Source organism: Centropristis striata, chromosome 1, assembly GCF_030273125.1.
Source record: "Centropristis striata isolate RG_2023a ecotype Rhode Island chromosome 1, C.striata_1.0, whole genome shotgun sequence".
Taxonomy (NCBI): Eukaryota; Metazoa; Chordata; class Actinopteri; order Perciformes; family Serranidae; genus Centropristis; species Centropristis striata.
Genome location: NC_081517.1, coordinates 43,040,812 through 43,053,988, shown reverse-complemented (window position 1 = coordinate 43,053,988; position 13,177 = coordinate 43,040,812). Strand labels below are relative to the sequence as shown.

The following is a 13,177-nucleotide window of genomic DNA, read 5'->3' as shown; positions in this document are numbered from 1 at the left end:
ACTGTAAACCTTTACTGTTGCTATCATGGTTGCTATAAGTCTTAGATCTTCAGGAAAACACAGTGAAACAGCATTTAGAAACTTCTACACACACTTTTCACATCAGCTTTAAAAGTAATCTTTAAAAAAACTTTATTTTTAATTTTTTAAATTGCATTGGTTAATGTATCCATTTTCAAACTTCTTACTTTCTAACTTCATGCAAGTTTATTTGCATGAATACAACTAGTGTGCTTTGCTTTAATTCTTCTTTGGAATTAATTGCCTTATCTGCTCTGCTGCAGCTCATAAGATGATTAATGCAAGAGTTTAGTGCAGAGCCATGTGCGTTAGTCTGGAGAAAAAAAAAGGAAAAAAAAAACAACAACAGGATGCTGGGGAGGTCGCACGTGCAGGAGGTCACTCGTGGCCAATCATGTCCTCGGGATTTCCTCGCAGCGGTTTCTCCTCCTCGTGCCAGAGGATAAAAAGCTAATTTCACTGAAGCAGTTGATATTTTTCCCGGAAACTCTCACGATGCTGCAGCTGTTGACATTCCTGGTGGAGAAGCTCTCTCTCCTCTCCAACTTCAAACTCTTTGAGTCCAGCTGGTCGGACCCTGAGGACCGGGATCGCGCAGCGCAGCGCGCGCCACCGCCGCCCCTCCGGAGGGGAGACCTGCTGGAGGTGCCCAGGACCCTCTTCACCCACTACGGCATCTATCTAGGAGACGGTAGAGTGGCTCACCTGATCCCTGACATCCTGCCGGTGCTCACAAACGACACGAAGCTCATCAGTTCTGTCATCACAAACAAGAGACTCATCCTCGGCTGCATGTTTAAGTGCGCCACAGTGCGCGTGGACACATTAGAGGACTTTGCATATGGCTCCAACATACTTATTAACCGCACGGATAGGCTGATGAAGAATCCTGCCATTCCCAATGAAGATGTGGCAAAGAGAGCTGAGAAACTGATCGGAGCAGTCCCCTACAGTCTGCTGTGGTATAACTGTGAACATTTTGCCACATATTGCAGATACGGATGTGCAGCCAGCAAGCAGACAGAGAAGGTAAAACTACTCATTGTGAATGAGTGCAGAATTAAATGCATGTCTTAATTTGTCGTCTTGGATATATTATGTGCATGGTGGGAAAGCAGTGGCGGTTCTAGACCAGTTTTACTGTGGGGGCCAAGGAGGGGCCAGTGTTTAATCAGAGGAGCACATTAGTACATGAAAAAATGGCAAAGATGATATTTATGCATTCAAAATCTTTGAATGTCTTGAAAAAGACACAAAATGACCAAAAAAGACACAAAATGAGAAGACAGAATAACAAAACAAAAAAAAACCCACAGAAGACATAAAAATGACAAAAAAAGACACAAAATGACCAAAAAAAGACACAAAATAACAAAAAAGACACAAAATGACCAAAAAAGACACATAAATGACACCAATGACAAAAAAGGAAACAAAATGACCAAAAAAGACACAAAATGAGAAGACAGAATAACAAAAAAAAACCCCCACAGAAGACATAAAAATGACAAAAAAGACACAAAATGACCAAAAAAAGACACAAAATAACAAAAAAAGACACAAAATGAGAAGACAGAATAACAAAAAAAAACCCCACAGAAGACACAAAATGACCAAAAAAAGACACAAAATAACAAAAAAAAGACACAAAATGACCAGGAAATACACATAAACGACACCAACATGACCAAAAAAGACACAAAAAGAGAAGACAGAATAACAAAAAAAAAACCACAGAAGACATAAAAATGACCAAAAAAAGACACAAAATGACCAAAAAAAGACACAAAATAACAAAAAAAGACACAAAATTACCAGAAAAGACACATAAATGACACCAATGACAAAAAAGACACAAAATGACCAAAAAAAGACACAAAATGTGGAGACAGAATAACAAAAAAAAAAACCACAGAAGACATAAAAATGACAAAGAAGACACAAAATTACCAAAAAAAGACACAAAATAACTAAAACAGACACAAAAAAGACATAAATGACACCAATGACAAAAAAGACATAAATGACACCAATGACAAAAAAGACACAAAATGAAAAGACACAAAATAACTAAAACAGACACAAAAAAGACACAAATGACCAAAAAAGACAGAAAATGACACGTAAAGCCATGAAAAGGATTCAAAAATGGACCAAATAGCCCAATAAGACTCCATAGAGTTAAACTATTATACAATGTAACATTCTGGGTTTCTTTTGTGTACAATGAGATATTGTTTGAACAAAAAAAGGTTAGAATTGTTCCATTATTCATCGTTATAAATTCATCATTTTATTATTAATTTGACACAGGGGCCACAGCAGGGGCCAAAGGCTTCTACACAGGGGCAGTGGCCCCTGGAGGCCCCTGTGTGGAACCGCCACTGTGGGAAAGTGTTCAGATCCCTTACTCAAGGAAAAGAAGTAACACCACACTGTGGAATTACTCCACTACAAGTAGAAGTACTGCATTCAAAACCTCACTGAAGTAAAGTACAAAAGTGCAAAAGTATCAGCATCAAAATGTACTTAAAGTATCAAAAGTAAAAGTGCTTGTTTTGCAGAATGGATCCACTCAGATTGTCAAATATATTCCAAATATATTATTGATGCATTTATTTCAGCAGCATTTTAATGTTGTCAAGTTAGAGCTAATTTAACTGCTGTTACATGGTTTAATTTATAAAAATGTGTAATCATTTTAAATTAATCATGTTTTTCATGTTAAATCTCGACCTGAAAAGTAATATAAGCAGACAGATAAATATAATGGAGGAAACAGTACAATATTTGCCTTAAAATGTAGTGGAGTAAGAAGTTACATAAAATGGAAATAGTCAAGTAAAGTACAAGTACCTCAAAACTGTACTTAAGCACAGTACTTGAGTAAATGTGCGTAGTTACTTTACACTGTATATATGTATTACTACAATGTGTATTCCATGCTGCACCTTGGAGTGCATCATTCTGCTTATATTATAAAGCTCCTTAGCAAAAAAAAACGTTTTAAAGTCTTTTTGTAGTCACTTTATCCATCAACACATTAGAAACAGTACTCACTCAAACCTAAAAACAACAACAAAAAGTAGTCATACGTTTGAGTAATATCCAAATATGTGTGTGTCATTTTGATTAAACACTTTAATTGGGGAACATGTTCCATAAAAAGAAAATAATCCCAACAGAACTGGTCCACAGGTTTCAGGTCAAGGTTTCCCTCAGGAAGGTTTTGTGGGTAAGTGGGTAAGCCCCCAGATGATGACACATCTCACTTTGAGATCAATTTAATTCCGGTTTAAACTCACTAATCGTATTAAACATTTTCTCTTGGGGCAACTGCAGTGCAAAAAAAGCCAACTTGTATTTTTTGGCCTAAAACAGTGATTTAAGTTGGTAAAACTTGGAAATATAAATGATTGACATTTAGGGCAATAATGTAAGTTAGCACAACAAAGAAAGCCAGTTGTCTGCTCAAAAACAAGTTTGTGAGTTGTTGTTACTTATATCTTTAAGTTGGGGTTCAAAACAAGGGACAATAGTTCTGATAACTCTTATTTCTTTGTTGTGAAATGCAGGAAAGCGATGAAATTCATTAGCGAAAGCTAGCGGCTAACTGATGTTAGTGGCTAACGGATGCTAGCGGCTAACTGATGCTAGCGGCTAACTGATGCTAGCGGCTAACTGATGCTTGCGGCGCTGCTTGTTACAGCTACAAGAGTAGCCATTAGCGTATCAATGCTAACTCAAAATTGTGGTCACAACATTAGCTGACATTTCATAGCTGCGTTACAATTGTGCCAATTCAGCACATTGCAGAAGTTAGCAGAAGTAAGGATTAAAAGTTATTACAATGTAAAATTATAAATTAGTACAACTTACAGTTGAGTTGACAAAAATCAGAATTCAGAGTTGAGCAAACTCAAAAACAAAACTTAAAATATTTAGTTTAATTGTCCAACTTAAAACATTTTTTGTTGCCTTGAAATTTTGAGTTCACCCAACTTTTCTTTTTTTGCAGTGTGTATTATTAAAAATAATGTGTAAAATTTTCTGGTTTTAGTACATGTGGTTTTTATTCCACCTAGCTAGAAGAAAGGCAGGAAAGAGTTCAGATTGTGCTTAAAGTGGTGCACATTCCTAAATAAATCTACAAATCAGGTTATCGAAACCAACCAACATGGAGTGGACCTGGCTTTTTTGTAGAACTACAGTCAGTTCTGAAAAGTTGAGCCTGGTATATCCTAGAAAATTCTGTCCGAACCTTACCTGAATCCACTTTCTAAAGCATGAACCCAATTACAGACCGCCATTTTTCTAATTAACCCTTAATAGGGCACTCATTGAAATACTTGCAAATACCAAATTTCAACCCTAGAGAATATTGGAGGATATTACATGCTGCCAGAATGTGTAAAAAAACATACGAAAATAATATTTTGAGAAAAAAGTTTACGAGATTAAAGTGGCAAATCTACGAGAAAAAAATGCACAGATTAATGAGATTTAAAGTGGAGAATCTGGGAGGAGAAAAAAGTTGCTTTTTTTTCACTTTTTTCTCTTAAATCTGCGACTTTTTTCTTGTAGATTTGCCACTTTAATCTAGTAAATTTGCAACTTAAATAAAATATTATTTCCGTATGTTTTTTTTACACATTCTGGCTGTATGTAATATCCTCCAATATTCTCTAGGGTTGAAATTTGGAATTTGCAAGTATTTCAATGAGTGTCCTATTAAGGGTTAAAGTGGTGAATCTGGGAGAAAAAAAAGTTGCTTTTTTCCGACTTTTCTCTCATAAATCTGCAACTTTTTTCACGCAGATTTGCCACTTTAAATCTCTTAAATCTGCAACTTTTTTTCTTGTAGATTTGCCACTTTAATCTAGTAAATTTGCAACTTTTTTCTCGAAATATTACCTGAAGTTACCAAATATAGTTCTTTGCCGGATAAAGGGTTAAGCCTTTTTTATCTCCTCATTCAATCTCATTGTGTTATTAAGCAAGAAGGGGTCATTACACATTTTCTGTTATTCTTTCTCTAATCCAAAGTCCACATGTAACTGGTGTAGAGTACCATTGTTGGTCACCTCCAGGTCAAAGTTGCATACTGATTGGTGGTTAAACTGTTGATCAGAAATGTTTTAAATAGTATAAAACTCTACATAATATTAGTATATTAAGCACAACATTAAATAATCAACGCATTTCTTTCCTTTTGCAGTTCTGCGAGTGCTTGAAATCACTCATCAGAGACGAGCGCAGTGTGATCGTCACAGGCCTCCTTGGAATGATCTCCATGGTCTGTTTCGGCATGGCACCATCAACTACATTACCCACAATCCTTATCCCCTTCACTCTGTGGATGGCTGGTTAAAGGAGTTCAGCACAAGGAAACCTGCACAAACAAACTGAACTTTTACTTGGCAAGGACTGAAACTTTGTCAGGACGGTGCCTTTCTCTCCTGATGCCTTATGAGTCTGCATTACCACTTTATTCTCCTTTGATTGTGTAGACCAGCTATTCTCAACCTTGGGGTCGGGACCCCAATTGGGGTCGCGAGATGATTTCTGGGGGTCGCCAAATCTTTTTGGATAAAATATAAATGCACAAAATTGATATTAAATTACATCATTTCAGAGAGGGACATGTTTTGGTTGTTTTCTACTTTATTATTTGTCCAAAATTCGTCGTATCAACTGAACATGCATGTTAAATTGGGGGTCGCGGCTCAAAAAGGTTGAGAACCACTGGTGTAGACGATGGTTAATGTTTTCTGTTGATGCTTTGCTGATCCTATAAGAATTTTTGTCTCAGAAAATTATTTGGGAAATACATAGGCTACATTATTTTTTTATATAGGAGTACAGTTAGTGATTCATTTCTTTGCTAACATTTGAATCCAGACAAAAATGACTACAGTACTTGATGTATATACGATGGCTATTTTTTAGTAGTGTACTTAATATAATGCTGTAAATATGACAAATGTTTAATAAAAAAATGTATTTTTACTTGTGTGACTTGCGTGAGTGTGACCCTCCATATATCTCCAACCACATGCCAGTGAAATACATAAATTAGCCTTAATATATGTAATAATTCATGATATATTTTCTTATTGAGAGACTCAGGTTTCCATCCAGTAACACAGAATGTAATAATAATAATAATACATTTTATTTGTAAAGCACTTTTCATTGTTAAAAGCAATCCCAAGGTGCTACAGAGTACAACAAGATTAAAAACAGCCAATTAAACAGCCATTAAAAAAAGCCAAAGCACAATGATACATTTAATAAAAGGCCTTTTTAAAAAGAAAGGTTTTCAGGCCTTTTTTAAAAGACACTGTTTTTTGTGGATGTATAGTGTAGATATGCTGCAGAAATGCTGAGTAATAACAGCAAAATTTTCAATTAATCACATCAAAGCAGTGCCATTAAACTGCAGTCTTTACGTTTTGGATGTAATATGCACCTATGACCTTTACATTTTTACCATATATTATGAAAAAATCAGCAGATTAAGTTTCACATGTCATTGCATTTCTATAACTTCACAATAAGTATATGCATTAAAAAAACAAGTTCTTTCAAATGTCCAAAAAAAAAGTGCTGAATAACGATGAATAAAGAGCTGTAGAACAATCTGGTGCACGAAAAAAAACAAAGGCTGCATGGCTCAATATTAGAGACCTTTTAAATGAGGATTTAACTGGTTGCCAATCCATTCTTCTTAATGAGGACCCTTGACCTTAATACATCAAGGCCTGTGTTTCAACATCCAGCCATGCAGCACAGTGATTAGAAAAAGCTCCTTTATTTCTGTCCAAAACGTACTGAAACATTGACCAATATCTAATCCTGCTAACCGCTTTAGCTCCTCCCAAATCCAACTTAAATAAAATGGGCGTTGAGCACTTGGCAGCACACTGCCGCCATGTTTCTCTACCAACTGCTCAACTTTTTCTTCGTCGCTTCCAAAAAGCAAGAGGAGGAAGACTCCAAACATGACCTTTCTCTGTACAAACGCGGTGATTTACTAGAAGTCCCCAGGACATTATTCACACATTTTGGCATCTACTTGGGAGACAACCGGGTAGCTCATCTCATCCCGGACTTCCTTCCTGTGATTTCGAAGAATAAATCTGCAATTGCCAAGATGGTGACCAATAACCGCCTACTGCTGGGGGTGATCACGAAGGTTGCCAGTGTCAGGGTGGATTCTTTGGCTGATTTTGCGTATGGCTCAGAGATTCTAATCAACCACATGGACAAAATTTGCAGCCAGCCTCCTCTGGACGGGGACGAGGTGGCCAGAAGGGCTGAGAAACTCCTGGGCTCCGTCACTTACAGCTTACTGTGGTACAACTGTGAACACTACGTGATGTACTGCAGATATGGCATGGCCATCAGCTACCAGACCTACCAGGTATAGTCTCCTTTAATAATCAAATGAGACCAGTCCCAAACCTCTTTAGAAATGTAGTCCTAGATCAGTCTAAAAGAAGAATATTCATTTTGATTACTTATTTTGCAAAGAAATGTATACTTTTATTTTGGAAGAATGCATTACCACCATCTTTTAAGACTTTTGTGGACCAAATATCTTCTTTCTTGCCTTTAGAGAAAATGACTTTGGAGAAATATAAAAAGGCTATCTGTTTGATGAGCTCTGGTGCCCTATAATTTCTGGTTTGATAAATTTGAACAGGTAGATTCTAAGCCTTGACATGAGGCTGGTATTCCACATTAAAATAAATAAATAATTAAATAATAATATTAATAATAATAATAATAAATCTTATGTTGGTTGTTAATTATATGTACATATTGAGATTGAAAGCAATGCCCTCCACATTTCTTTTTCTTTTTTTCTCTTTGTTTTCTTTATAACTTAGCCCTACTTTTTATGTTCTCAATGGGTGTGTGTGTGTAGGTGTGTATGTGTGTATGTGTGTGCATGTGCGTGTCGGCGTGTCGGTGGGTGTGCGCGCGAGTGTGTGTGTGTGTGTGTGTGTGTATGTATTTTCTGTTCTACTTAATCTCTTTTTGTATTTTTTTATTATTGGTAATAGTATTTCTAATTTGTTATATGTATTGGATTATCCCTGTGTGTGTGTGTGTGTGTGGGGGGGGGGGGGGGGGGGGGGGGGGTGGTATGGGGAAATAATCGAAAAGGACTTGTAAACTATACAAACAAAAGTCAAAGAAAATGTGTTTGAATGTCCTTTGAAATAAAAAAGATAAGAAGAAAAAAAAGAAGAAAAAAAAAAAAGAAATGTATTCCCAAGTTTGACCAGTGGTGGAATGTAACTAAGTACATTCACTCAAGTACTGTACTTAAGTACAATTTTGAGGTACTTGTACTTTACTTGAGTATTTCCATTTTATGTAACCTTTTACTTCTACTCCACTACATTTTTAGGCAAATATTGTACTTTTTACTCTAGGATTTAGCTGCCAGCTTTAGTTACTTTTCAGGTCGAGATTTAACATAATATATATGATCAATGTAAAGTGATTAGAGTTTTTTTTAAATTAAATCTATTAACAGTATATTAAGTAATTAAATGAGCCCAATCTTTACAAAATTATGTAATTGTAATTATGTAAGAATGTAATCATATATTTAGAATATATAAAACAATCATAGTTGGTCCATTCTGCATAACCCGAGTACTTTTACTTTTCATACTTTAAGTAGATTTTGATGCTGATACTTTTCAACTTTTACTTCAGTAAGATTTGGATGCAGAACTTTTACTTGTAGTGGAGTAATTTACCAGGGTGGTATTAGTACTTTTACTTAAGTAAAGGATCTGAATACTTTTTCCACCACTGAGTTTGACTAAAGCCAATATGAGAATTCAGCAGTCCCAGTTTGTTAAATGATGTTGGTATCTTTACAAAAGTAGTTTTCTTTATTGCAAAATTACATTTTTTGTTTACATTGGAAGTGAAAACTGTGCTAAATATACAGTACCTTGGGAGGATAGCCACACTGTAACAGACTGCTGTAATAAAACAGCCAAATTGTGACTGTTTTCCATTAAAAAGGTATTATACTGTAAAAAACAATGCATTCTGGGCAAAATATGGAGGTAGCTTGCCGTTTCCCATAAAATATATGATATGTATATGATATTTTCTAAGTATCTTCTTGTCCACATTTTAATGGTTGTATTTTACTTAACTAACTCATTCAGTATATGGTATATTAAAATTACTGAGGTTACAGTGAAGACACTATTAATTCATAGTAATTGGCTTTCAGACAGTAATATGCTCTATTTACAAAAAATGACTGCATTGTATACTGCAACAATATTGTCAAGTCAAGTCAAAGTTTATTTATAGAGCACATTTAAAAATGACCAAAGTGCTGTACAGTTATTAAAATAGAATACATCATACACAAATAGGTATAAATAAAAACAATACTAAAAACAGTAAAACAATAAAATAAAATAGAATAAAATAGTAATAAAAGCTCAATCCAAAACAGAGTTAGAGATAAAAAAAAAAAGACAAATAAAAGGGTAAAAAAAGTAAAAAAATAAATAAAAAGAAATATTGCAACTAGCTTCAGCACTATACTGTGTTTTAGTCTACTGTAAAAATCAATGAAATGCAGGATTTTACTGTAATTCAGTATGTGGTTTTATCACAGTAACACTGTACAGTAAATAACAGTGAGGGAACTTTAAAATTAACAGTAGAATGCTGCAACCCTGCTGCTAGTATTCTACTGTTAATTTACAAGACAATTGTTTACAGTGCACTATATTTATATATATATATATAAGTCAGAAAGATGAAGACTTATATTAGCTGTAGCTGAACAGGGATACAGTTTTGTTGGGTTCCTAGGCTTAAAAGTTTGTTTACTTTAATTGGAATTACTTTCCGAAGGAATCTTTCCACAGCCAGTATGGCCAGGAGGAGTCATACCAGTTCAAGCCACCAATTAGTCTTGTTTAGGGATACATTAAAATACTTTAAACTACACTCCACAAAACTTTATTTATGTCATGATTAAAGAGCTTTCCAGTGATTATTATTTGAAGCAATGCTTTAGAGATTAATGGGAATGTTAACTATCCACAAGAGAATTAATCTTTGCACCCTGAAGACCACTGCATGGGAAAGGTCACATGCAAAAGCCAAAAGCTTAAGGTTCACTGCACGTATAGCAAATTTGCTATACGTGCAATGCCGTCAGTAATTTCCAGGGATTTATAGAAAAAAAAACCCTGTACAAACACTCAGTTTAAGGTGATGTTAATCCACAGCAAATGCACTTATGATAGCGTGTGACTGAAGGAAACACATGTGGATGTTTTCACAGCAGAGTTGTTTGCTTCAGCCCACTGGAGTGAAAATGAACGTCACTTATACATGAGACGAGTAGCTCCATCTAGTGTTACTTTAGGTGGAAATTACTGCCGTCCGGAGGGAATGAAGAGCTTCTTCCCTCTTGAAAGAACTCTTTTCTAACAGTAACTTGCTGTATTATGATTGTACAGTATATTGCTGTAAAAACAATGCATTGTGGGAGTTATCATGATTGCTCAGGCATTCCAACGATCAAAATGATATTTTTTTTTTTTTCAGGAATTGAGTTTTATTTTATTTCTTTTTTGTCTGGGCTGAAATAATCACAATGTGTTTTTTTCCCCCCAGTAATCCTAATATATTAGTTAGGTAACACTTTACAATAACCATAATTTATAAATGGTAAACAGATAGTTTATTAATGTTTAATCATCATTTATAAACCGTATATAGGGCATTTAGAATGATAAATACATAATTTATTAATGTTTAACTAACTACATCATTTATAAATGGCTAATAGATGGTATATTCATGTAAGTTTATAGTTACTTTACCATTAACAAACAATTGAATTATAATTAATAGTTTATTAATAGTTTTAGTTGCACTCATTATAACATTTTTAACACCATATTAAGTATTTTAATGATTTTGAAATGATTCATAAACCTTTAAGAAATTGGCTGAAAACATTTAAAGATTAAATATATATATAGCACTTTAAAAATGGTTAATAATTGGTTTATAAACCATCTATAAACATTATTTAGTTGGTTATTATAAAGTGTTACCATTAGTTATAATTTAGATTTAAACATTTAAACGTTGCGCTATTTTTTTTTCTTCGTTACGAGACAGTTTGTCAGTAAACAGACCTGTATTTCTATAATACAGTAGAGACTGTACATTTTACAGTAACTTACTGGCGAAACTGCTGCCAGTAATTTCCTGTAATTTTACAGTAAAAAGTTTCACAGTGTAATTAGTGATTTATTTATGATTTATGTTTTAAGTCTCGTCTCAAGACCCATTTTTATTCCGTGGCTTTTTAACACTGCGTGAGTTTTGTGGTCCTCTGTGTCTTTTATTTCTTTTATTTCTTTTACTACTTTTGACTACGTCTTTTATTTTATTTTACTATGTTTATCTGTTTGATTGTATTGTTTTATTTATGTCATCATTTTAGATTTATACACATATTATTTATTGCTGATTGGTATATGGAATTGTTTGTTTTATTGTTGATTTTATGTACAGCACTTTGGAGATGTTTGTGTTGTTTAAATGTGCTATACAAATAAAGGGGATCCGATTGGATTATTGACCTCAAATCATGTCTAATTCTCCCTCTCTTTCTTGTAGTTCTGCACAACAGTACGGAAGATAGTTTGCAGCAGGATGAGTGCCTATCTGACGGCGCTGTGCGGTGTAGGGATCACGCTGTATCTGGGCTGTGTGACACCAGTGACAGTTTTACTGACCCTGCTGATCTCATTTACTATCTGGATGGCAGCCTGATGGCCTCTGGTGAGACGGCTCATGAGAAAAAAGACTGATTTAACACAGTGGAGGAAGCTGGAAACTGAAATGAAGGCCTGTGGTTTAGCTATGTGACTTAAGGCATTGGGAAAAAATGTGTTCACAATGATGAAAATGTCAAGATTTAACTTTTACCTTCTTTGGGCAAATGTTGATTTTTTTTTTTAGATATACACTACCGGTCAAAAGTTTTAGAACACCCCAATTTTTCCAGTTTTTTATTGAAATTCAAGCAGTTCAAGTCAAATGAACAGCTTGAAAGGGTCCAAAGGTAAGTGGTGAACTGCCAGAGGTAAATAAAAAAAGGTAAGCTTAACCAAAACTGAAAGATAATGTACATTTCAGAATTATACAAGTAGGCCTTTTTCAGGGAACAAGTAATGGGTTAACAACTTAACTCTATGGAGTCTTGGGCTATTTTGTCCATTTTTTAATTCTTTTCATGTCTTTGTAAGTCATTTTGTGTCTTTTTTTTGTCATTTTGTGTCTTTTTTTAGTCATTTTGTGTCTTTTGGTGTCTTTTTAGTCATTTTGTGTCTTTTTTTGGTCATTTTGTGTCTTTTTTTAGTCCTTTAGTCCAACATAAAATTTGATTTTGCATCTTTTTTTTACTTTCAAAACACTATCATGCTCAATAAAGAATTTTAAATGTTGCAAATGTGCATTAATTTCAGAGAACACTGAGACATTAAACTGCATCAATTTCAATTAAATTCTGGAAAAGTTGGTGTGTTCTAAAACTTTTGACCAGTAGTGTATATATATTAAAAGGATGTTTTATTTTCCTTTGCCTTCATAGTTTGCCTCTAATATGCTGCCGTGCTGTTATAAGCCTCATTATTCATCATTAATGTTCACCTGGATCTGATATTCTACATTAATCTCATTTAACAGTAGCAGCTCATAGATTATACATGGACTGAAATGACTAAACACAATGGCAGACTCCGGAAGACTGAGATAAAGCTGGACGGAGATATCTGGGAAGAAGATATTGACCTATGGAAACATGATGGATGTTGTCGGAATATTGTAGCGAATGCTTTTTCAGAGCAATGTTATATTCTATCAGGCTGTAGCTAAAAGGCTGGCTTGGACAAAGTGCAATAATTTTAATAAAAAAATGGAAAAACAGTATGATTTTCATATATTGTAAAGACAAATGTCATGTGTTTGTCAGTCCATTAAACTTGTATTTCTAACTGCTTCCCTTTTCTCTACTGCCATCAGATTTAGTCCATTTTATTTTTATATAGGAAAATGTTTTTGATTTGGCCCACTA

General features: G+C 34.5%; 2 protein-coding genes across 2 annotated transcripts; both read left to right on the top strand.

The window, feature by feature from the left end:
• The first annotated feature begins 390 nt into the window (after positions 1-390).
• On the top strand, positions 391-6,012 carry lrata (lecithin retinol acyltransferase a). Its single transcript, XM_059343230.1, has 2 exons — positions 391-1,050; positions 5,240-6,012. Exons 1-2 carry the CDS (start codon positions 517-519, stop codon positions 5,390-5,392), a joined length of 687 nt encoding a protein of 228 aa, XP_059199213.1. The 5' UTR covers positions 391-516; the 3' UTR covers positions 5,393-6,012.
• A 943-nt stretch (positions 6,013-6,955) lies between these two features.
• si:dkey-30k22.5 (lecithin retinol acyltransferase family protein) lies at positions 6,956-12,076 on the top strand. The gene is made up of 2 exons (XM_059343241.1): positions 6,956-7,447; positions 11,719-12,076. The coding sequence occupies exons 1-2, from the start codon at positions 6,956-6,958 to the stop codon at positions 11,872-11,874; spliced, it is 648 nt and encodes a 215-aa protein (XP_059199224.1). The 3' UTR covers positions 11,875-12,076.
• Positions 12,077-13,177: the final 1,101 nt, after the last annotated feature.

Coding starts and splice junctions, on each gene's coding strand:
- lrata (XM_059343230.1), top strand. CDS start 517: ATGCTGCAGCTGTTGACATTCCTGGTGGAGAAGCTCTCTCTCCTCTCC. Junction 1,051..5,239: donor CCAGCAAGCAGACAGAGAAG/GTAAAACTACTC, acceptor TTCCTTTTGCAG/TTCTGCGAGTGCTTGAAATC.
- si:dkey-30k22.5 (XM_059343241.1), top strand. CDS start 6,956: ATGTTTCTCTACCAACTGCTCAACTTTTTCTTCGTCGCTTCCAAAAAG. Junction 7,448..11,718: donor TCAGCTACCAGACCTACCAG/GTATAGTCTCCT, acceptor TCTTTCTTGTAG/TTCTGCACAACAGTACGGAA.